Source organism: Myotis daubentonii, chromosome 8 (genome assembly GCF_963259705.1).
Source record: "Myotis daubentonii chromosome 8, mMyoDau2.1, whole genome shotgun sequence".
Classification (NCBI taxonomy): Eukaryota; Metazoa; Chordata; class Mammalia; order Chiroptera; family Vespertilionidae; genus Myotis; species Myotis daubentonii.
The window spans coordinates 85,335,537-85,359,454 of NC_081847.1; the positions used below are offsets into that span (position 1 = coordinate 85,335,537).

A 23,918-nucleotide genomic window follows, 5' to 3' on the forward strand; every position below is an offset into this window, starting at 1 on the left:
AAAAACCATACTATGCTTATAAAAAATTTCATTCAAAATCTATGTTTTATATTATTTTATTCTTGAGGTTTGAAAAACCAGGAAGCTTTCAATAACATCTTACATTGACATTAAATTCTCTAGCTTAAAAAAGCATCAGGTATCTGCAGAAGGTGGCTAGAGTCGAATCAGCTTACGTGAAGTCTCAGAACTAAGCTTAAAATCCCAGATGCCAGCCCATCTTCTAAGAATAAGTCACTACGCATTTATTAGCGGTCTATTGTGACCCTAAATGGTTTTTCTCAGTAGTTAGTGCATCAGCCCTCAGACTGAAGGGTCTTGGGTTCGATGCCAGTCAAGGGCACCTTTCTTGGTTGCAGGCTCAATCTCGGGAGGCAACCAATAGATGTCTCCCTCACACATCCGGTGTGTCTCTCTCTGTGTCTCTCCTTTTCCCTTCCACTCTCTCTAAAAATCAATGGATAAAATATCCTAGGGTGAGGATTAACAAAACAAAAATGTCTATTGGGTGTCTAAGAGCTAATCGTCTATAAAGCAATGCAAAGAATTATATAAGACAAGTCTTTTATCTCCAGGAATTACTACATTGCTTAAACAACAAGACTTGAACCTTCAGGCTAGGCCAGTGTGCCACAGTCAAAATTCTGAAGTTCTCTCTCCCTGACACCAGCCGCTGACAGAAGCAGGTCGCCACAGCTACATTTTCTAACATGTGACTTTCTCCTTTCCTGGCCTGCTCCCCTGCTCCTGACCCAGGAACTAGCCCTGGGCCGGAATGAGAGACTGAGGGCTGCTTGTTACAAAGAGATGAACAGGGCCCCTGGGTTCTTTCTCTTTCTAATATGAAGAGGAAAGTATGAAGTGACTGTGCTAGCAGCAGCTGGGTCTAAAGTTAGAAGGTCTAGGAGCTGGGGGTGGGTTGGGGTGGGACAGAGTGGGGGACCTGACCATTGCAGGTTCAAGATAAAACAGAATAGAGAGGAGGAAACTGGTGGGGAAAACCCTACAGAAAGAAGAGGTGATACCAGGAACTGGCTCAGCTTTTTTCTAATTCCAGACCACATTTGTCCAGACGCAGGAGTGCAGCTGTGCAGAGCAGGGAACTGTACCCACTCAGGAAGGACAGAGCAGTGAGAAGTAGTAATTGTAGATGAAGAGCAATGGGAAGGGCCCAGATCATGTCACTCTAAGCCTAAGGCAAGGTTCCTCAGCCTCAGCACTAGTGACATTTTGGCCTAGATAGCTATTTGTGTCCTGTGTATTCTAAGATGTTTAGCAACATCCCTGGCCTCTACCCACTAGATGTCAGTAGCAACCTCCTCCCCTGTTGTAGCAATAACAACAGAAACAATACATAAAAAAGTACTCCAGACACTGCCAATGCCCCCTGGGGACAAAATCACCCACAGTGGAGAGCTTCTGCTCTCAGGAGGTTGAATTTAAACCTGTCAGCAACGGGAAGGCATTTAATGATTTTAAGGACAGGGAGCAGTAAGATGAGACATGCTTTTCAAAAGAATGCAGCAGTACGGAGGTCGACTGTGGAGGGACAAGTAGGGAGGCAGAAGGACTAGCAGACAAATGACACTGTTTGGTGACCATCATGAACACGTGAACCAAGACAGCAAGAGTGGAGACAGAAAAGAGAGTATTAAAGCAAATTACAATGGTAGAGTTAGACAGGATTCCAGGGCACAATTGGACATAGCGTTTGAGGGGAAGGGAGAAATGGTAGGAAATTACTTGGTTTCTGGTTTGGCAATTTAGGTGGCTGCAGTGAGGGTCATTACTTAGGATAGGAAATTTAAAAGGAAGAACGTGTTTAAAAAATAAGTAGAGTTTTAAACAGAATAAAAGTCTGAGTTAAGTGTTGGATATCCAGGCAATGAGGTTAGTAGAGTTAGGGTTCAGCTAGCCAACAGTTACAGTGCGCGCTATGTGTCAGGCCCTTTACAAGTATTAACTCACTTAATCCTCACCATATCCACTGAGATAAGATAGTAACCGCTGTCACCAACCTTACAGATGGGGAAACTGCTGCCTGGAGAAGGCAAGGAACTTCTCTAAGATTCCACAGCTAGCAGGTTTTGGAAGTGGCATCCAAACTCAGTCTGTGCTCTGAACCACTATACTCTACTGCCTGCCTCCGGAGACAAAGAGAAAGATCAGGATTATTTTATACAAGTGCATAGAGGTGAAGCTATAGGCATATATGTGAACTCCCAGGAAAAATGAGCAGAGAGAAAACAACAATTTAGGATGAAAGATTAGGGAAAGTCTCTGTTAAGCCAAATGTGAGGGAGGAGCTAGAGGAAGGAGCCAGTGGGGGACAGCACAAGAGGAGAAGTCTTAAGGGCAGCGAGTAATGATATCCTTGTAACCCACGGCAATCCCTTACATACAGTCTACTTTTCATAAATGTTTTTACTTGAATTAATAAGCCTCGTCCCAAATAATGATATCAAATATCCATGCTTATAGCATATTCTGAATCTTCATAGATGAGCAAAACCTAAATCATGTTTGTGATTTTTCTAGAATACCAAATTTGTAGAAGACATGTTGTCATTAAATATAAAACAGTAGCTTAGACACCATATGAAATCATTCCTTACATTTATATCCAGCTAAAAAGGTTTTTAAAAGCTTTATTCACATCCTATTTTCTCAGCAATGAAGCATGTTACTGTTTTGCATTTTGGTAAAGATCACATGAAATATTGGCTCTTCTAAGTGTTGCAACTGGCAGATACAAAACTGTACAGTCGCTTCCTGAAAGAGGATTTAGAAAATGTCTATGAAAACTGATGCCTTCTCACTTGAAGGAGTCACTAGAGCATCTGGTGAATTGGTTTGCACTGCTATGATAAATCTGTGCATCTAAACAGTGTTTGTTATGCATCCGTTCCGTATCATACTTTACAGTTCTGTACCCTAAGCACAAACATTTAGTACAGAATGAGTTTCCTCACGATGCAAAAAAGCTGGGCCCCATTTCCAATTCGAGACAAGTGTTTTCTAAGAAATAAATCTTGATTTCCAAGCCCAAATTCAAAATGCTTTCCAAACTTCAATATACAAATCATGTGGGGATTCTGTTAGAATGAAGATCTGATTCAGGGTGTGAAGCTGGTGGACACTGCCTTTCTAACAGGAAATCACCGTCCTGGGTGATGCGGACGCTCTGGTCCTCATTCTGCACAGCTGCGGCCCCTGGACCAGTGCTGGTAGCACAGGGCACGGCACAGAACTGCACGCCCCTCTGTGCCAGACAGGGCATGCTAACATCATCTCTGCTGCAAATGATGACTCTAGAAGGTTACATTAAATTATTTCTTTTAAATCATTTACGATTCATTCATTCACATTTTTTATTCTGTTGCCTTCTTCCCTCTCTATTGCTTTCATTATCCTAGGCTGTGATCTGACGGTGAAGGCCTCAGCTGGTTCTTTGAGGTTTCTCTCCTATAATCCCTGTACAGGCTGAATGGGGCAGGTTATTTTCTAAATATGAACCATGCTTTCCCCCACACCCCTCTTGTTTTGGTTTGGTTTGCTGTGGTTGATGCTTTCTTCTCTCAGGCCATCTCTCTCTGTTTACTTTGCCTAATTTCTTAATGAGATGTGATCTCACTACTCCCTGAACACTCACCACAGGAACTTTTCTTTCATTCGAATGTTTATGACAGTCTGTTGTATATAATATATGTTGGTGCTTGTCATATCTCCACTACTCAAGTACTAGCTACCTGAGGGCAGGCAATTTTATAACGAAATACAACTCCATTAAAATAGAGTTAAAGCTCTACTCCTTACTGATGCTAAACGTGATCAAAATATTCCCAAATCACAAATCTAAATTAGGGCTTTTATTTCTCCAAAATGATGGGTTTTCCACTTTAGTCGTCACACATAGAAAACTGGGCACAGTGCTTTATTTGCATTTTTTCCAACTCTTAGATCTAGAAAATTTTTATTTAATCTTGCTTCATATATTTTATAAGAATTTAAGTTCTAAACCAGCTCATCTGGCATTTTCATACTGAACAGGCCAAACGTTCACATTCTAGCCCCTGCACCTGTGAGTATGTTACTTTACATGGCAAAGGGGCTTGCAGTGATGATTCAGTTAAGGACCGTGAGATGGTAGATTATCCTGGGTTATCTGGGTAGGGCCCAGGCAATAACAAGAATCCTCAAAGTGGAAGAGGAGATGTGAGGGGATGTGAGGAGGACTCAACAACCTACTGTTGGGGCCTTGCAGATGGCGGAAGGGGTCATGAGCCAAGGAATGTGGGCAACTTCTAGCACCTGGAAAAGGCGAGGGAACATTCTCCTCTAGAGCAACCAGAAAGGGCTGCAGCCCTACTGACACCTTGGTTTAGCCCAGTGAAACCTTGCTGAACTTCTAATACAGAATGATATAACAAATTTGTGTTGTTTTAAGTCACTACTTTGTGGCAGCAATAGGAAAATAATATGCTATCAAAAGTAACTATATGGTATAAAAACTATATGGTATACCAATACGCTATAAAAAGAATTCTACAAGACACACACAGGTGACTCCTCAGAAGGGAAGTGTGATGCTCTACAAAAAGCTCAACAAAGATGTTAATTAAAATGCAGTCTGCATTACTAAGAAATATGCCTGCGTCTCTTAAAAAGCTAGTATAGCCTTAGCCGGTTTGGCTCAGTGGATAGAGCATCAGCCTGTGGACTGAAGGGTCCCGGGTTCGATTCCGGTCAAGTGCACATGCCCGGGTTGCAGGCTCCTTCCCTAGTAGGGGGTGTGAAGGAGGCAGCCGATCAATGATTCTCTCTCATCATTGATGTTTCTATCTCTCTCTCCCTTTCCCTTCCTCTCTGAAATCAATAAAAATATATATATATATTTTAAAAAGCTAATATACAAAGCTTAAAACCAGATTTATAAAATGGTTGAAAGTAAATACAATTAATTTTGATTGAAAAGTTAGGTTAGTAACAGAGAAGAACAAGGTATTTTCAATCAAACAGGTGATAAAAATGAAGTGTGATGATTTGATACTCTTACAGGTAACATTTAAAAAGGAAACATCATCCTATCCTTTTCCATAGGACAGCCAGAAAACAAAAATCAGGATTTCTTTTAAAGCTCATATTTACCTGATGATCCTCTGGGCAGCATACTGATGGAGAGAACGGAACTGGGCTGACATATTTGCTAAAGCTGCCAAACAATTTGTGTGAAGGTACTTGTCCTGTCAGAAAACAGCAAGTTGAAAACATTCATCAAGTCTTCTCTGCGTTGTAAGCAAGGCTAATTAGAAGCAAATGTAAACTCGATTTTCATTGATTGTTGAAAGCTCAGGTCCACAATCCCTTTTCCCTAATTCCAAAATCCGATAAAGCACTGAAAGTTCAAAGTGTTTTCACCACGCATTTGGAAGCAACATCTGGCAAAGAGTATAGGCTATTTGTGGTCCTCATTACCCTGCCCTGGTGAATACTGAAGTATTCTGCTGCAGAAATATTAATGTATAATTACAGTGTGCTGCTCCAGAACCTAATGGCTACATATAGTAAGCATCTGCTCTATAATTATCTTTCTAAAATCAAAACATTCTCCATTCTAACACACATCTGGCTCCTAACGTTTCAGATAGAAGATTCTGAACATGTATCTATGTTAGCCCACAGAGGAAATAATTGAAAACAGGTCAGTAAACTTGACCAGGTCTCTGAGTTATGAATTCTGTATATGGCTTCTCTATTGACCGGGACTGAAATTTGCCCCCAGGTACTGCAAATACAATCCAGTTGAAATTTTCTCTTTACTCTTTAAAAGTGTTCTTTCTTCTATTTTCCCCCCAACTGAATTCATTTTTCTTCTACTCGTATCTTCTTAGTTTGCTGTTGTTTTTAAAAGGCAAATCAGTTTTATCAGTTCAGCAAAGATGCACAGCATCTTTTATTTAAATGTGTTCCACTGCTTGTTTTTGATTTCATGTAAAATGTCTCTAAACATGCAGTCTATTAATATTAAGAAACAGATACTGTATATAGTACCTTGAGATCATGTAATACAGTGACTATAAGCTGATCTGTATTTTTCTACTGTACTTCATGAGAACACTGGCACTCTCAATATTGAGAGTGCTTTCAACTATAGTCTTAATCGCACCATATGCATATAGATAATAGAGCAGCTTTGGAATACTTACTCTTGTCCTTGTCATGTTGTACTGAATGGTTCTTATTACGACCAGTATTAGGAGACTCCCCAGTGAAATTTCTGTTAAAACCCGTTCTGAATACCAAGTAATATTTTTTAGTATCTGTAATGCGGAAGAAAAGTTTAAGTTAACATGATGGACTTGGGAAAAAAGGGCTGTCCATGTCTATATAATTTCGGATAAGCCGTGGCTATGCTCTGAGTTAAACAGAATATGCTAGTAAAAGTGCATTGTGAGACTTTGAGTTCAAGAGAGCCAAACTGTGCTGATGTGTTTACGTCTCCTTCCCCCTTGCTTCTTAAATATAAAAGAAAGAAAAAAACCAGGTCTGGAAGACAGGAGGTTATCATTAATAGACAAACAGGAGGTATGGCACATAGGACAGGACTGAGAGAAAAACAGTCAGAGCTCAGCAGTCTGAAAGCGAACGTAAGAAAACCAAGGAGTCTCTCAAGAAGGAGAGCTCTCCCAACCGCAGAAAGCTCCATGCTGTGTTCAGGGGAAGGCCAGGAATGCAAACAGCCACGATCTTCCAGAACAGATGTCCCTGTGTTCTGTTCTGTCTACTCAGAGCAGGCAGCTCACCTCCAGGCCTCAGTAAGCAAGAGCTGTTTTCTAATTTAAGTTGGCACAGTTTCACTGTAGATTTGTAACATGGGTATCAGAGAGAGAGAGAAAATGGGTAGACACGGGATGCGCTATTTTTCACGAAAACCTAGTACTTCCATATAAACTGCCAGTTACAAAAACAGTCACAGGATGTGAAGTACAGCATAGAGAATATAGTCAGTAATCTATATATATGAAAGCCTAAGCAACCAGCCGACCGGCCCTATGACACGCACTGACCACTAGGGGGCAGACGCTCAACACAGGAGCTGCAGAGCGACAGAAACTTTGCAGGGTGCCCTCTCGCACTCCAGGACCCCTCGGGGGATGTCAGACTGCCGGTTTCGGCTCGATCCCCACAGGCTAGGCCGAAGGACCCCTGCCGGCCACCTTCTAATTAATTTACTTTCAATGTGCATGAATCCATGCACTGGGCCTCTAGTATTGTAATAACTATGTATGGTGCAGGGGGTTCTAGACTTCTCATGGAGATCACTTCATAAGGTATTTAAGTGTCTAATCACTGCTGTAAATCTGAAACTAACATAATATTGTGTCAACTATAATTAAAAAATAAAATTTAAAAAAACCTACTACTTCTTTCTATATGTTTTAACACTCTGTCTATATCTTACATGGACACAAACATTTTCAATGTTATAAAGAAAATACCAAAAAGGGAGATAAAGTTAATTTGGGAATGTAATTCATCAGCAAGACTAACATTTAAAGATTAAAATTATATTACACTGTCTTTTTTTCTGTTTAAGTTTATCATGAATTTTATATATAATTGATTTTAGGGAGGAAGGGAAAGGGATAGAGAGATAGAAACATCAATGATGAGAGAGAATTATTGATCGGCTGCCTCCTGCATGCCCCTGACTGGGGATCAAGCCCAAAACCCTGGCATATGCCCTGACAGAGAACCGAACCATGAGCTCCTGGTTCATGTGTTCACGCTCAAGCACTGAGCCATGCCAGCTGGGCATATTACACTGTCTTTTAAAAAATAAAACAACTGATTTCTCAGTCTTCTTCCCTTTATTCCATATTCTTTCACTCATTCTGTATACAGAGAGCAAACCTGTTGGACAATTTCTGTCTCTACTGAAAAGTGGACATGAAATGAAGAAGAAAAATGAACCCAGTGGCAACAAAAACATTTGCCTCAATTACTAAAGAAACCATCTTGGGAGCTTTTTTAATAGTCTACTAGTCTCCTAGTCATTCAGGAAAAAACAAATACCATTTGATAAATGGTTCACAGATGATTTCTAAGTCAGGTTCTCTCAGAAACAGCTACCAGAAGGAAAAGAAGGAAGAAATGCTAAGCCTCAGTAAAACGTCTGAAACTCTAATTCTGATCAAAGTGATGGGGACTTACCACTTCGTGAATGGACCTATTGAAGCCATCATCTTCTGTAAGGATCAACAATATTATAAGCGCCATATACACGTGGTGTGAGTTTCTTTCTTCAACATGATACAGAATCTCAAGAATTGGTAAAACCTAGGGAATAGAAATTTTACTTTACTACTTCTATTACATTATTATGAGACCAATGTCTTAAACTTTTATACTTTTATTATCTACCCTCTGCTTAACTTCATAGTTACATTTTTCTTTAGAGAAAAAGACACACAAACCCGTCTCTGACTGAAAGTACTTTCCACATGAATAGCTAAGACGCCAGCAGAAGAAATCACCACCGAGTTGCTTCTGCTGACCACGTAGGCTCCCAGTCAGCACGGACCTGAACAGAGGCAGGTCTGCCCCCAGCCTACTAGGAACTTACACACAATGAAGTATTCTCAGGAACACTGTCGTGTCAAACCTTCCTAATAACAAAAATTGTAAAATAAAAGAATTGCTACCTGACAAACATCAGATCAGCACAATAAATTTTCTACCCATAACATATCTTCTCATCGTAGCTTCAACAAGTATTTACTATTGAAGAAAGGGAAAAGGACAGATAGAGACATCAGATGAGACATTATCAAAGTAATCTATGCAAGAAATGTAAAAACAACAAACAAATGGAGAAACCCTACTCCACCCTCCCAAGTAAAAACAAAACCTTTTAACTTTTCATTGGTGTATATCATATACAGACAACTGCTCCTGCATCATTTTTTAAAAAAAAAAGATCTTAGAGAAAGGCAGGGAGAGAGAGACGGAGAGAAACAGTTGGTTGCCTCCCACACGTGCACCAACTGGGGCTCATTCCCATAACCTGGGTATGTGCCCTGACTGGGAATCGAACCCGCCACCTTTTGGTGTACAGGATGACACTCCACCCAACTGAGCCACACCGGCCAGGTCATCCCTGCATCATACCAACCTCTATACCACAGAACTTTCCAGAACAGGTGATGTCACAGGCTTTCTGCTTATTGTTATCATTTCCCTTAGGATACATCTTACTCAGAATTATCTGTGCTCATAACCTACCCATCAGTAAACAGACCTCTTGTTATAAGTTTTCACTCATATAGGTAGTACACTGTTACACCCGATTTTGCTATTTAAGCCAATGTTTTTCACATATAGGTATGGAGATAGGTTCTTTCATTATGTTTTTTGTCCTCACTGTCACTTTGACATAGTATATGCTCTTCAAATGAATTTTAATATTCCACACCACTCAGTATTTTATCTTTAACACTAAAAGAAAAAAGAAAAAAAAGCCGAAACCGGTTTGGCTCAGTGGATAGAGCGTCGGCCTGCGGACTGAAAGGTCCCAGGTTCGATTCCGGTCAAGGGCATGTACCTGGGTTGCGGGCATATCCCCAGTAGGAGATGTGCAGGAGGCAGCTGATCGACGTTTCTCTCTCATCGATGTTTCTAACTCTCTATCTTTCTCCCTTCCTCTCTGTAAAAAATCAATAAAATATATTAAAAAAAAAAAAAAGAAAAGAAAAAAAAGGCTACCAAATGCCTCGTGAATCCTGCTGTCAACCTGTCAAAACCAGTGCAGAGGGGACATCCCTTTGGCTGCCAGCAGTGGGCGGCTGGCAAAGACCTAACGGACAGGGAAGCTGTGGTGCTGCTGCCTTCTCCGCTCTGTGGTGCCATCTCTACGTGTTCTGTCTCCCACATTGCCACGCTCATACCTTTGCCTATCAGGTGACATCTCCCCGTTGATTTCTCAATCATCACCTTGTAGCAACCAAGCAAATACACTGCCCCTCTGGGGAAAAGAAATTATTCTTCAAAATACTATAAAATAAAAAAAGCATGAAATGTTTAGCATGATACTTACAAGATTTTCCATATCTGTGCGAGCCAACATGTACGTTCTAATATTACTATTCTGATGGAGCAATGTATACAATAGGAGAGTTGCCTGATCAGACGTCTGCTGCTCACAGAGAGTCGTGTACAAACTGTTAAAATTAATCTGGAAAGCATGTGGAATTGACGAGGGGAAAGGACTGTTATCTGGAATACAGAAAACAGAAAAAATTTTAAATATTTCATCAGTATTTTCTAGACTATGCCTTTTATAAATAATAAAAGCCCACTCATGTATACAATTCAATTCCCATTAATTTTATATGTTGCTATCTTTCAGATTCAAATTTCAATTTATATTTAAAATTCTACTTAAAAAATAACTAAATGTAAAACAATACAGAGGTGATAACACTGTATTGTATAACTGAAATTTTCTGAGAGTAGAACTAAAACAGTCTCACACACACACACACACACACACACACACACACACACACACAAAGAATAAAAAAACACTGGACCAATTTATTTCTCTGTAGCATCTAAGCATCTTTCCAATGGTTATGTGCACCATCCCTTATTTAATCCAGGCAACAATCATGTCATTGCTTGTACCAGTTTTACAAAGGATGAAATAGAAGTCCAGAGGGATTAAGTACATTTTCCAAGATTAGCCCTGAGTAAAAAACAGATCAATTAGCTTCTATTTTTTTCACGACATAACACTGCTTCTTTAATAATAGCAATAATTCAGGGAGTCAGTAGTATGACAGATGCTCATTTAATTCTTATAAAAAACCTTAAGCTATAGAGATTATAACCTCTGCTTCATGAATAAAGAAACTAGTATGTAACAAATAAAGACTGGGCTATGAAGCCAGGCCAGTCTAACTCTGAAGCCAACGTTCTGGATCAGCGTACTGCACAGTCTCTGAACAATGACCATCTCAGGAAAGTGCAAGCCCAAATAGTAACATCTGGCCAGAGCAGCACAAGTAACAATAGTAGAGATACCACAAAATGGACACTTGCTTTGTTGTAAAATCTGAGCTAATCATTTAAAAACCTTACCTTGCTTGGTACTTAGACAAATACTATTAGTCATATTATCTTCATTCTACAGACAAAGCCACTGAGGCTTACTGACATTAAGCAAACTGTGAAAGGCCTCGCAGATCTAAAGTGACCATAGAAAATACTATTAGATACGTGAGCTTTCACTCCTAATCTATCAAATTATTAGAGACTTCCTATTCCCCGGTAAATAATAATACCAGAATTAGCAAAGCCACAACTAACTGGCACACTCATCCACTGTCTATAAGAAGCATGTTAGAGAAGTTCTGCGAAGGAGCAAGGCAAAGCGCATCAGAAACCTTAAAAATTCCTATCTAATGACTGCACTTTTCACCCATCTCAATGATGTGAATGTTGGGATACATATCAATAATCTAGCCTACCATATTAATCTTGCTTTTAGAGTATAACCTTTTGATAAGAGAATACTGTTTCAACATATAACTTTCTACTTATGCTCTATCTACCACATGGTTTGGCAAACTACACCCCACAAACAGCCCACCAGTTGTTTGGAAATAAAGTTTTATTGGAACCAGTCATGCACACTCACTTATCTGTGCCTGCTTTGTGCTGTGATGGTAGAGTTAAGAGGTGGTGACAGAGACCACATGGCCATGCAAAGCCATCTGCCCCTTTGAAGAAAAAGTTTGCTCAGTTCTGCTCTAATTTTTAGTTCTATAAAACTCTAGATAGACTTTGAGTGAACACTGTCAAACAACCTATCATTTAGAGTTTTGTTAGGTTTATTTTCATCCCTAACAGGTAGGATAGATGGATCCAAATTAAGCACTTGCTGGCCGGGTTATCTCAGAAAGAAATGCAAATTTAAACGCATATAAGGAAGCACAGCCCTCATCTAAGATTTACCTGACTTTTCTGAGAATACAGGCAGGAAAATCCAAGCTTTTCTCATCATTAATCAGTATGAAAATATACTGGACCGTCATCTCCACAACTATAAGGCAATAAACAATACGGGGTGCACAGCACCCTCTTTCCTCATTAGAAAGCATACTCAGAGAAACCCCCACGAACCTTGTGTGTTCTTGAAGGATATGATGGCCTGTCGGTAGGGGTTTGGGGCATCGGCAGCGTCTGTCAGGTTGGCCAGCACCAGCAGGAGCAGGAGGCTCTGGTTGGCCAGAGGGGAAGAAATTGCCTGCGTGGCGGCCGCTTTGCTTCCCACGCCGCCCAGGGTGAAGACAGTCCAGAGTCCAGCTTGAGAAGAAAACATCCAGGTAAGATGTGCTGAGACAGGTAAGATGACTATATTCCTTGCAATACTCCATACTTTTTCATTTTTAAAAGTTTGAAATAACACTCTCTTTTTTTAATTATGAAAGTAAAATAAGTCCATTATTTGAAAATTCCCACATTGCCCAAGGATATAAGGTTTTTAAAGACTATATCATTCCCGATTCCACTGCCACTCCCCATAGATAACCATCATTAAGTTTCTAATATATCTCTCCATATTTTTCTTTATATATCCAAATATATTCACATTTATAAGAAAACTAGAGGCCCGGTGCATGAAATTCGTGAACGGGGGGGGGGGGGGGCGCGGGGAGAGGGTGTCCCCCAGCCTGGCCTGTGCCGTCTCGCAGTGTGGGAGCCCCACGATCGATTGCCCCAAAGAGGTAGGCCCGGTCCACCCATCCAGGGTTCCTCGGCGGATTGCCCCAAAGAGGTAGGCTGGAGCCGGGGGTCCCGCCGCTATGCCGCACAGAGCCGCAGGACCCCTGGGCCTTGCCGCGCGGAGCCGTGGGACCCACCTCCTTGCTGTGCACGCAGCGTCAAGCCCCTGCCCACCCACACGCGCCCGCTGCACACGCAGCCTCCTGGTGATAGCTCGTTGCGGCGTGAGGGCGTCAGGCCTGAGGGCGTGGTGACCACATAGGCTTTTATTAATAGGATTTCATGTACAACCTTACGCACATATACTTGAAAACCTAAGCAAAATATTAAAATATCTAGGAAAATACAAAATATCAAAATTGACCAAAAAGACAAAAACCTGAATTGGCAAATAATCTTAGAAAAGTGAAAAATGAACTCAAAGAGCTAACCCTAAAAACAAACCACATCCAGCTATTTTAACAAATAAGTCTAACAAACCCTCAAAGAACAGATAATTCTCATCTATTCATATAAAACCCTAAGCGAGATAGCCTAAATCAAACAGAAGGAGATAAAATTTTGTAGAAAAATTTGTTAAAAAGAATAAATACATCACGGTCAAGAAGGTTTTGTCTCTGAAATGCAAGAATCATTCACCATTAAAGAAAACAACTTATAAATTTGTTTCTCTTCATTTAAAAAAGATGGAAGACAAGATGGTCATCTCAAGAGATGCCAATTTTTTAAAAATTCAACTTAAAACCTATTCTTAATTTAATGAAAGAGAATTCTTACAACTAGAAAAGGAAAAAAAAACTTCTTAGTTTGTCTACCTAATCAGAAATTCACAGAAACACCAATTAGAAAGGATATGTGCACCCCCATGTTCGTAGCAGCACAATTCACCATAGCTAAGATTTGGAAACAGCCTAAGTGCCCATCAGTAGATGAGTGGATTAAAAAACTGTGGTACATCTATACAATGGAATACTACACTGCGGTAAAAAATAATCTCTTACCATTTGCAACAAACAGCATGGATGGAACTGGAAAGCATTATGCTAAGTGAAATAAGCCAGTCAGAGGAAGATAAATATCACATGATTTCATTCATTTGTGGAATATAATGAACAACATAAACTGATGAACCAAAACAGATCCAGAGACAGAGAAGCATTGATCAGACTGTCAAACCTCAGAAGGAAGGTACCGGAGGGTGGGGGTAAGGGGTAAAGATCAACCAAAGGACTTATATGCAAGCATATAGGCCTAACCAATGGACACAGACAATATGGGGGTGAAAGCATGAGTAGGGGGAATGGGGGTTAATGTGGGGATAAAGACACATATGTAATAACTTAATCAATAAAAAAAATTTTTTAAAAAGAAATTCATAATGGTCAAACATTAGAATTCCGTTAATATCACCAACATCCATACTGTACTACTGGAAGACTAAGCAAAAGATATTAAGGAAAGAAAAACAAAGACAAGAAAAAAAAAGGAAAAAACTTAGTTTTTTATAAGCAATCTGTGCACTATCCAATACAGTAGCCACTAGCCACCGTGGGCTGTTCTGGGAACTTGAAATGTGGCTATATAGTCTAAACCTCATTGTGCTTTAAGTATTAAAATACACATGGAGTTCCAAAGACTTAATACAAAAAAAAGTAAAAATCTATCACTAATTTTTAAATATTGATTACATGTTGATATGATAATACTTTGTTGGATATATTGCATTAAAGTGTATTGTTAAAGTAAATTTTGTCTGTTTTTTTTCACTGTTTTTTAATATGACTTCTGGAAAATTAGAATTACATATGTGGTTTGCATCTATGGGTCACATTATATTTCTACTGGACAGAGATGTTCTAGAGCATCAAGAGACTCAACTGACACTATTAGAATAGATTTTGGTACCATTCTATGACCCCCAAAAAAATCAACTTACAAAAAAATCAAAAGTCACCAAGACTGGCTTGGCTCAGTGGCTAGAGCGTCGGCCTGCGGACTGAAAGGTCCCAGGTTCGATTCCGGTCAAGGGCATGTACCTTGGTTGCGGGCACATCCCCAGTGGGAAGTGTGCAGGAGGCAGCTGGTCGATGTTTCTCTCTCATCGATGTTTCTGGCTCTCTATCTCTCTCCCTTCCTCTCTGTAAAAAATCAATAAAAATACATTTTAAAAAAATCAAAAGTCTTTCTATAAATGAGCAATAATTATCAAGTCAAATCACAACAGCAACAAATCCAATAAAATATTAAACACAAAAGAAATGTGGGAAACCTTTAAGCAGACAACCACAGAACTCGACTAAAGGTCATATGAGACCTGAATTAGTATAAAGATACAACATATTTTCAGACAAAAAGACTCAATAATGTAAAACTGCCCTCAAGTTAATCTAAAATTCAGTATAACCACTATCAAAATATCAAGAGAAATTTATGTAATATTTTGTAATACAGTGTAAATAAAATACTGTTGGGTGTGAAAATACATAAGAAAAAATTTTTTGAGAAGGACTAACTTCGTAAGGAATGCTCCTGGTCAAATAGCAAAATTTTTATAAAGCTATAGTCATTTACAAGTATGATACTGACAGGAGAGTAGACAAATAATTCAGTGGAAATGAGTACAGAACAGAACTACATATGTTTGAGAATTAACCTTATGATACAGATAATATTCCATTATCAGTTAAAAAAAATCTATAACTATCTTTGGGACAATAGAATTTAATCATTGCCCCAATATATATTTTGAAATGTTTTTACTGATTTTTTTAGAGAGAGAGGAAGGCAGAAGGATGGAGAGATAGAAGCGCCAATGATAAGAGAGAAACATCTACCAGCTGCTTCCTGCATGCCCCCTACTAGGGGATCAAGCCTGCAACCCGGGCATGTGCCCTGACTGGGAATCAAACCAGCAACCTCTTGGTTCATGGGTCGAAGCTCAACTACTGAGCAACACTGGCTGGACTCCCCAATATTTAACTATAGAAATATGTATATAAACCTTGAGTTGAGAAAGCCTTTTTCTTATGCAAGTTACAAAATTCAAAAAGATAAAAAGAATTAAATACTTTGTAATGAATTACATTATAAACAAGAATAGAGGAGAAAACATTTATAACATATAAACAGAAAAGAATATTTATTTTTTAAAAGACTTCCTGCAAATTAATAAGAAAACTAAGAATTCAAAATAAAAATAGGTAATAAAAGTCCAAAGCAATAAAAAGAGAAAATTAGTTAATTAATAAGACAATGAGATCATCCATGAGGACAGAAAATTTTAAAACACCCCGTGTTGTTAAAGGTATAGAAAACTACCAATAGTGAGAGGTCAAAGTTGTACAGAATTTTTGGAAGATGTTTGGCAGTTCTCATTAAAATAAAAAATGCACATCCCCATCAACCCAGCAATTTTGTTTCTTATACTAGAGAACACTTGATTCAAGTACAGGAATAGTTACTGTAACTTGTTTATAACTGTCACATAATGAAAACAATGTGGGTGTTCACCAAGAGCTATGGTTAATCCACTCTATGGAATATAATATAAAGAGGTAGATATCTATGTACTAACCTGGAAATGTCACTAAGGTATATTGTTAAGTAAAAAAAGAAGAAAGCTGCAGAAAAATTGAGGTTAATAATTTTTAAATCACTCACTAAAATCATATGTGTGTGTGTTTTAAAAACAGGAAGAACCAAGCGTACATCATACTGATAAGAAAAATTACCTCTGGCATGAAATTCAAGGACTTTTGCTTTATTTGTATAGTTAAAATTTTGCAATAAAATATGCTAATTTCATTTAGTTCCTTAAAAATAAGTGTAAAATAGCTCTGGCCGGTTATGGCTCAGTTGGTTGGAGCATTGCCCCGTATATGGAGTGGGTTCAATCCCCAGTCCAGGTGCAAACAGGAGGCAACCGATCGTGTTTCTCTCTCACGTTTATGTCTCTCTCTCACTCTCCCTTCCTCTCTCTAAAAGGAATAAAACACCCCTGAGGATTAAAAAAAAAAAAAGTAAAATAAAATTAATTGAATACAGACTCAATCAGCACATAATTATGTAAAATATGGGGAAACCTCATCAGTATATCATTTACTGAAAAGGCAAATCCCCAAATATAAATATATATAATATGCCCCATTTGTGTGTGTTTTTAATTGTTAATATACATATCTATGCAAGTAAATGCACCTACAGGTGCCTGGTAGGTGTGCTGCTTTGAGACGGATTTATTGTGTATCTTCACATTTAAAAACACTTCCAGCCACTTCCTTCCACTCAGAGTAAGCTCCCTAACTGTCTACCCCAGATCCACCACTGTGTATGAAAAACACAATTAGAAAGTTCAATCTGTAACAAAAATAATCACAAAATGGGTTTTTTAATCCTCTTCATAGCTCTGTATCTTCATTACTAGGAGAAGTAAGAGTTGACTGACTACCAATGGACAAATTTCACAAACAAGATTCTGATTCTCTTTTAGCACAACTTCACTCTCCTTTTTTTCCCCTTCAAGTTTGTCCAAGAGGGCTGAGAAGCTGCTTATAATACCAGACAAAATAGCATTTTATTGAGAAGCTATCCCCCAGCCCACCCACAAACATAGCCCTCCTTCCTTTCTCTGGTAAATATTATTGCTATGTTGCCTTTCCTTATAGGGAGAAAGGAGGCAGCCTGCCATTGCCTACATTGTAGTTTAAACTGGCCCATAATATTGGACCAGAGTTCTTCCAAAGGCTCATTTCTTTTTGCTGATCCAAGCCTCTGATCTGTGACCCAAGAATCTTAGTGGAATTGCATTTTCCTGTTGGAAAAAAATTAAAAAAAATCTCTCCACCAGAAAAAATAAGGGAAAGTTACAGTATATGTTTTTCTGTTCTAAAAACCAAATTAAGGATGGTAACCAAAGTTTTTAAATTGTATTCCTCAGGTCCTCCAAATAAAATCTTAAAATAAAATTCACCTAACTAAAAACTAAAAAGTATGGAAATTAACTAAAAGAAAAAATCTGATGTTGATGATTCAATTTTTTTAAGTACCAACTCAAGATTATTTAACCTTAACAATAAAAATGTGAGGAAGATATAAAATATGACAACTAACACATCAATACAAATAATAATCCTTGAGGAAAAAAGGAACCCTTGTTCTACAAAATATTGAACTAAAAATAAACACCATTTTATTAAGACAATGAAATTATTGTTTTTTTTATATTACTAAACATGCTACTTGCCAAACTAGAATGAATTTCTTATATCTAACAATTATATTACAAAACACGAATTATACAATCAAAACTATAAAAAATTAAATGATACTATATACACTGTCCTCCATAACTATAATGGGTCATATTCTCATATTTGAACCTAAAATATTGTAAGAAACCTGACACCATGAAAGAACTAAGGAAAAGCAGGTCAGCTACTACAAATAGGGATGAAAATTCTGCTAGAGACATTTCAATCAACACAGTTAAGGGGCAAAACAGCAGAAAGGGAAGATGGGCATTCAAACAACTACAAAGGGACTTTAATTGCCATAATGACCCAATAAATACACCTAACTCTTTAAACCGACGCTTTTCCTATGTAAGCGTAGTAAAATAGTAAGGGAAGACAGTTTGTCCGATACAGGTATTAAACATGCATTCCAGGGCAAGCACTGTGGCAGAGTCAGCTACCTGGTTCCAATACCAGGCTTCTCCCTTTGTTCCTTTTTATTAATAAACACCCTAGGATTTAAAGCTGGGCAAGACTGCAATCCCCAATCTTTCTCACAGCAAAATAAGGCCATGTGACCAAATTCTAACCAATGGGATGTGACTGGGAGTAGCATATGCAAGTTTTCAGTTTTTTCCTTAAAAAAAGGATGTTTTCTCTTCATGTCTTCACCACTCCCGTGGGCTAGAACCGCAGTAAAGTGGTAGGAGATAGATTCAACTTTGTGGATGGGACACCACCCAAGGGAATGACAAAACAAGACAGGAGGAACTCGGGCCCCTAGATGACCTCAGGAAGCAAACCTGCCCATACCCCTGGCCCAGCTTTAGAATTTTATGTAAGAAAAATGTAACCCTTCTACCTGGTTTAAGCCACTGATATCTGGTCTCTCAAACCAATATCCTAAATGAAACAATTAGTGTTATAAAGTTTCAGAACATTATTGCTTGGTTAGAAACTTTTTAAACAAAGAAGTTTAAAAAATTCTTTGCCCATCATAATTAAGAACTTTTAAAGATAATTGTAGATTAAAATGCTCTTATAAAAAATAACAGAGATCCCATGTACCTTATATCCAGTTTCCTCTAATGGTAACATGTTACAAAACTATAGTATAATATCACAACAAGGATATTGACACTGGCAATCAAAATACAGAATGATTCCATTATCAGTTAAATCATCTGCATGGAAAAATCATTTGTCCAATGATCACTTAACTTCTTTGAAGTTGATTCCTTTCAATGGTCCCAACTAACCTACATTCCAGCCACAGAGGAAAATTACTGTCGCTGAATATATACTGACCGCCTGTGTTCTTATATACATTCAATTCATAATTTAGTCAGGGCCTGCTACAAACTGGGCAAAACGCAAGAAACTGAATTAGCCACTGACGAACCCAAAGACAACGGTGTCCTATCTATGGACTTATAGTCTAGGGAGAAATAGACATGAAACAGAGACAAATAAGTAAACAAACTGCAATAAGTTGGAGGGGAAGGAGAATGTTACCTAAATGTCATGATCACCCTTGAAGGAAAAAACGTTTAGAAATCTATCAATGAATAGAACCGACCACTGGTTTATGGACTTTTTTTATAGGTATACAAGTGAACCAAAGGTCCATTCCACTTCCTCCCTTTTTAAAATTTTATTTCATTTCTTTCTTACTTCCTTCCTTACTTGGAAAATCCTTCAAGGTCCAAATTACATCCGTTCATCCTAATAAATCCTAATAAAAATCATGTATATAAAGCAGAAAGTAACTCTTCTCTCCTCTCACAGCACTTTGGTTACATCTCTCTAGCACTAACCTACCACTGTGTGGCTTTGAATGGACTTATGTTACCCTAGAGGCCCGATGCATGGAATTCGTGCAAGGGGCCCGGCCCTCACAGCCCCTCACAGCCTCGGCCGGCCCTCGCAGGCCCTCACAGGCCCTCGCAGCCTCGGCCGGCCCTCACAGCCCCTCACAGCCCCTCACAGCCTCGGCCAGCCCTCGCAGCCCCTCGCAGCCTCGGCCGGCCCTCACAGCCCGTCGCAGCCTCGGCTGGCCCTCGCAGCTCTGGCTTTGTCAGGAAGGTCGTCCAGACGGTCATCCAGAAGGTGGTCCGGATGGTCGTTCTGCTGTTCAGTCTAATTAGCATATTAGCTCTTTATTATATAGGATTCGCACCAGTCTTCCTGGGAACTCCTTGATGGGAAAGAGTTACATCTTTTCATATTTTATATTCCTTGGAGGGATCCAACTTACAAACTTAATTTGTTCCTTTATTTACTTACTTCACTTTCTTACGTCACTTACCAAAGTATATAATAAATAATACAAATTTCATATTTGACATTTTTACAGTATATAAATAAATATAAATTTTACATTGGCTAATTAAAGAAAAAGCATATTATTTTTAAAGTTCTAAACATAGATGTCAAAAGTGGCTTTAATCCTATATTATAAATTATACTTTAATGAGGGTACTAGAAGACAGGTACAATATTTCCAGAACCTAGGGCTGCATTGCAAATGGGTGCAATATTTATGAAGGACAATCAGACAATGTGCACAAGCATTAAAAATATGCAGATTACTTGGGGCTTGTAATGTTTCTCTCTTCCTCCCTTCCACTATGGAAATCAATGAAAGAAAATATCCTCAGGTGAGGATTGAAAAAAAAAAGTAGATGACTTTTTTTTAAAATATATTTTTATTGCCGAGGCCGGTTTGGCTCAGTGGATAGAGCGTCGGCCTACGGACTGAAGGGTCCCAGGTTCGATTCCGGTCAAGGGCATGTACCTGGGTTGCGGGCACATCCCCAGTAGGAGATGTGCAGGAGGCGGCTGATCGATGTTTCTCTCTCGTCGATGTTTCTAACTCTCTATCTCTCTCCTTTCCTCTCTGTAAAAAATCAATAAAATATATTAAAAAATATATAAATATATATATATATATATATTTTTTTATTGATTTCAGAGAGGAAGGGAGAGAGAGAGAGAGAGACATCAATGATGAGAGAGAGAGAAAGAGAGAGAGACACATCAATGATGAGAGAGAATCATTGATTGGCTACCTCCTGGGGATCTAGCCTGCAACCCGGGCATGTGCCCTTGACTGGAATCGAACCTGGGACCCTTCAGTCCGCAGGCTGACGCTCTATCCACTCAGCCAAACTGGCTAGGACTAGATGTATGTCTTGGATACTGTTGGTACTAAGAGAGCATCATAGTGTCATGCCCAGCGTGAGCCATTCTCTACCACTGGGCACACATACCAAATGTGTTTCCATAAGACCTTTCACAATGAGCCCTCAATTTTGTTAAGTGTTCTACACTAGAGGCAGAATTTGAAAAGATGTTAAAGAGAACTCTGGCAAAGGGAGTAAAATGAGTGAGAAAATAAATGGCTAGAATGGAAGAGAATATGTTACTATTTACAAAACAACTATTTGTTAAAAATAATTATTTGATCAAGAATCCATGTTTTAAGCATTTTATGTAGAACACATTAGTTTGTTACTTAAAGGCCTTTAATGTGTTTTGAGAAAACTAGCTGAATATTTTGGGTCATTGTATACATTATAATTTTTAAAACTTAAAACAATGGTAAATAGGTTCCAGATTAGCATTTTTTTAGTAGAATGTCTAATTGTCATGAATGGATCACTGATCTTAAGTGGTAGGTGTCAGATGGCCAGTTGTTAGGGTTTGACTACAAAGGGACACAAGGGAACTTTTTGGAATGATGGAATTGTTTAATATCTGGATTATGGTGGTTAGTACATGACTGTATTACTTATTAAAATGAAGAGAACTGTATACCACAAAAGCTGAACTCAATAACCTTGACTCCACCCTACCCCTATCCAATATAATGTTGGCACAGATGTGGAGCAACATAACTCTCATATACTCTAGTGAGAGTGTAAATTGGTGCAAATACTTTGGGAAACAGTATAATTATAACTAGAATAGTTGAATGATTCACATCTAGGATAGAGCAAATCCACTAGTTATTACACTCAACAAAGTGCTTACCTTGTGCAATGACATGCACAAGAATGTACATAGCAGCATTACTTTAATAGCCAAAAGTTGGAAATAAATCAAATATATATTACAGTATAAAGGATAAATAAAAAATGGGTTAGTCTTAAAATGCAATAATATATAATAATATAAAAGTGTACAAACTATTCTTCATGCAAAAACATGGATGACTTTCACAAATAAGCAAAAGGAGAAAGACACAAAAGAATGCCTAGCATATAATTCCATTTATATGAAGTTCATCCATAGTGCTAGAATTGGGATAGCGGCCTCCTCTGCAGCTGGGAAGGGAGAGTGATGAGAAGAATGCGTTCAAAGGGTTTCTGGTGTGCTGGAATTACTTGATCTGACTCTTTTGTATGTTACACTTAAATAAAAATGTTTACCAGCAAGAAAAGGCAAAAAATAGCTCAGCCATGAACCAGAAGGTCACGGTTCGATTCCCAGTTGGATTACATGCCCAGGTTGTGGGCTCAATCCCCAGTGGGAGGGGCGTGCAGGAGTCTGCTGATTGATGATTCTCTCTCACCATTGATGTTTCTATCCTCTCCCTCTGCCTCCCTCTCTCTGAAATCAACAAAAACAAATTAAAAAAGAAAAGAAGCCGAAACCGGTTTGGCTCAGTGGATAGAGCGTCGGCCTGCGGACTGAAAGGTCCCAGGTTCGATTCCGGTCAAGGGCATGTACCTGGGTTGCGGGCATATCCCCAGTAGGAGATGTGCAGGAGGCAGCTGATAAATATTTCTCTCTCATCGGTGTTTCTAACTCTATCTCTCTCCCTTCCTCTCTGTAAAAAATCAATAAAATATATTTTTAAAAAAAGAAAAGAAAAGCCCTGACCAGTTTGGCTCAGTGGATAGAGCATCAGCCTGCGGACTAAAGGGTCCCAGGTTCGATTCCGGTCAAGGGCATGTACCTTGGTTGTGGGCACATCCCCAGTGGGGGGTGTGCAAGAGGCAGCTGATCGATGTTTCTCTCTCATCCACGTTTCTAACTCTATCCTTATCCCTTCCTCTCCATAAAAAAATCAATAAAAAATATATTTTTAAAAAAAAGAAAAAGAAAAAACAGTATTTATCCATTTTTAAAGTTGATTATGATGATGATGCTAGGTATATACCATAATGCTCAAAGCAATTATCTTTGATTACTGGAATTAAAGGTGATTTGATTTCTAAAATGAGCATGTAGTAAAAGAAACCTAAAATTTTTTAAAAGTTCACAGGATATCCTGAGGACAGTATTTGTTAAAATAAATATATTAAAATGTTGGTGTAATGAAGGAGCATCAGATTTGATGTTGTATCTTTATTTTTATTTTTTTATGTTGTATCTTTATTAAAAGGCAGAGTCCTCAAGTACTCCTTTTTGTGTGTAATCAACAGATGTGTTAAGAAAATGTGCTCTAGCTGGTTTTGCTCAGTGGATAGAGCGTCAGCCTGTGAACTGAAAGGTCCCAGGTTCGATTCCGGTCAAGGGCACCAGATCTCTCTGAAATCAATAAAAATATATTTTTTTAAAAAAAAAAGAAAAAGAAAACATAATAGCTAGTAATTATTTTTGTGATTTTAAAATGAATGTAAAACAGTAAGTAAGTAAATAAATAAATAATAAAATGTAAAACAGTAACATACACAGCCTTGAATGGCCAGTCACACTATAGTGCTAGAAAACGGAAGGGGGGGGTGGGGCAGTCACTAACAGATTCACTTTTTACATGTGTTTACATTTAAAGCACTCTTAAAATATCTGATGACTGCAAGTTCCTAAAACAGTTTTGAGTCAAATTCAATTTTCCTAACACAAAACAACATGATATTACAGTCCCTATCCTGTGTCCCAAAAGCAATG

General features: G+C 38.6%; 1 protein-coding gene across 10 annotated transcripts in view; it reads right to left on the minus strand.

The window, feature by feature from the left end:
• DYM (dymeclin) overlaps nt 1–23,918 on the minus strand; it is a 259,645-nt gene that overhangs the window by 127,366 nt on the left and 108,361 nt on the right. For all 10 annotated transcript variants that reach the window (XM_059707262.1, XM_059707264.1, XM_059707261.1 and 7 more), the window contains 5 exons: nt 12,187–12,369; nt 10,097–10,275; nt 8,215–8,340; nt 6,207–6,320; nt 5,149–5,243 (listed from right to left, as the gene is read on the minus strand). In XM_059707262.1, coding sequence (XP_059563245.1) covers nt 5,149–5,243; nt 6,207–6,320; nt 8,215–8,340; nt 10,097–10,275; nt 12,187–12,369 — 697 coding nt within the window. The remainder of the gene's footprint in view (nt 1–5,148; nt 5,244–6,206; nt 6,321–8,214; nt 8,341–10,096; nt 10,276–12,186; nt 12,370–23,918) is intronic.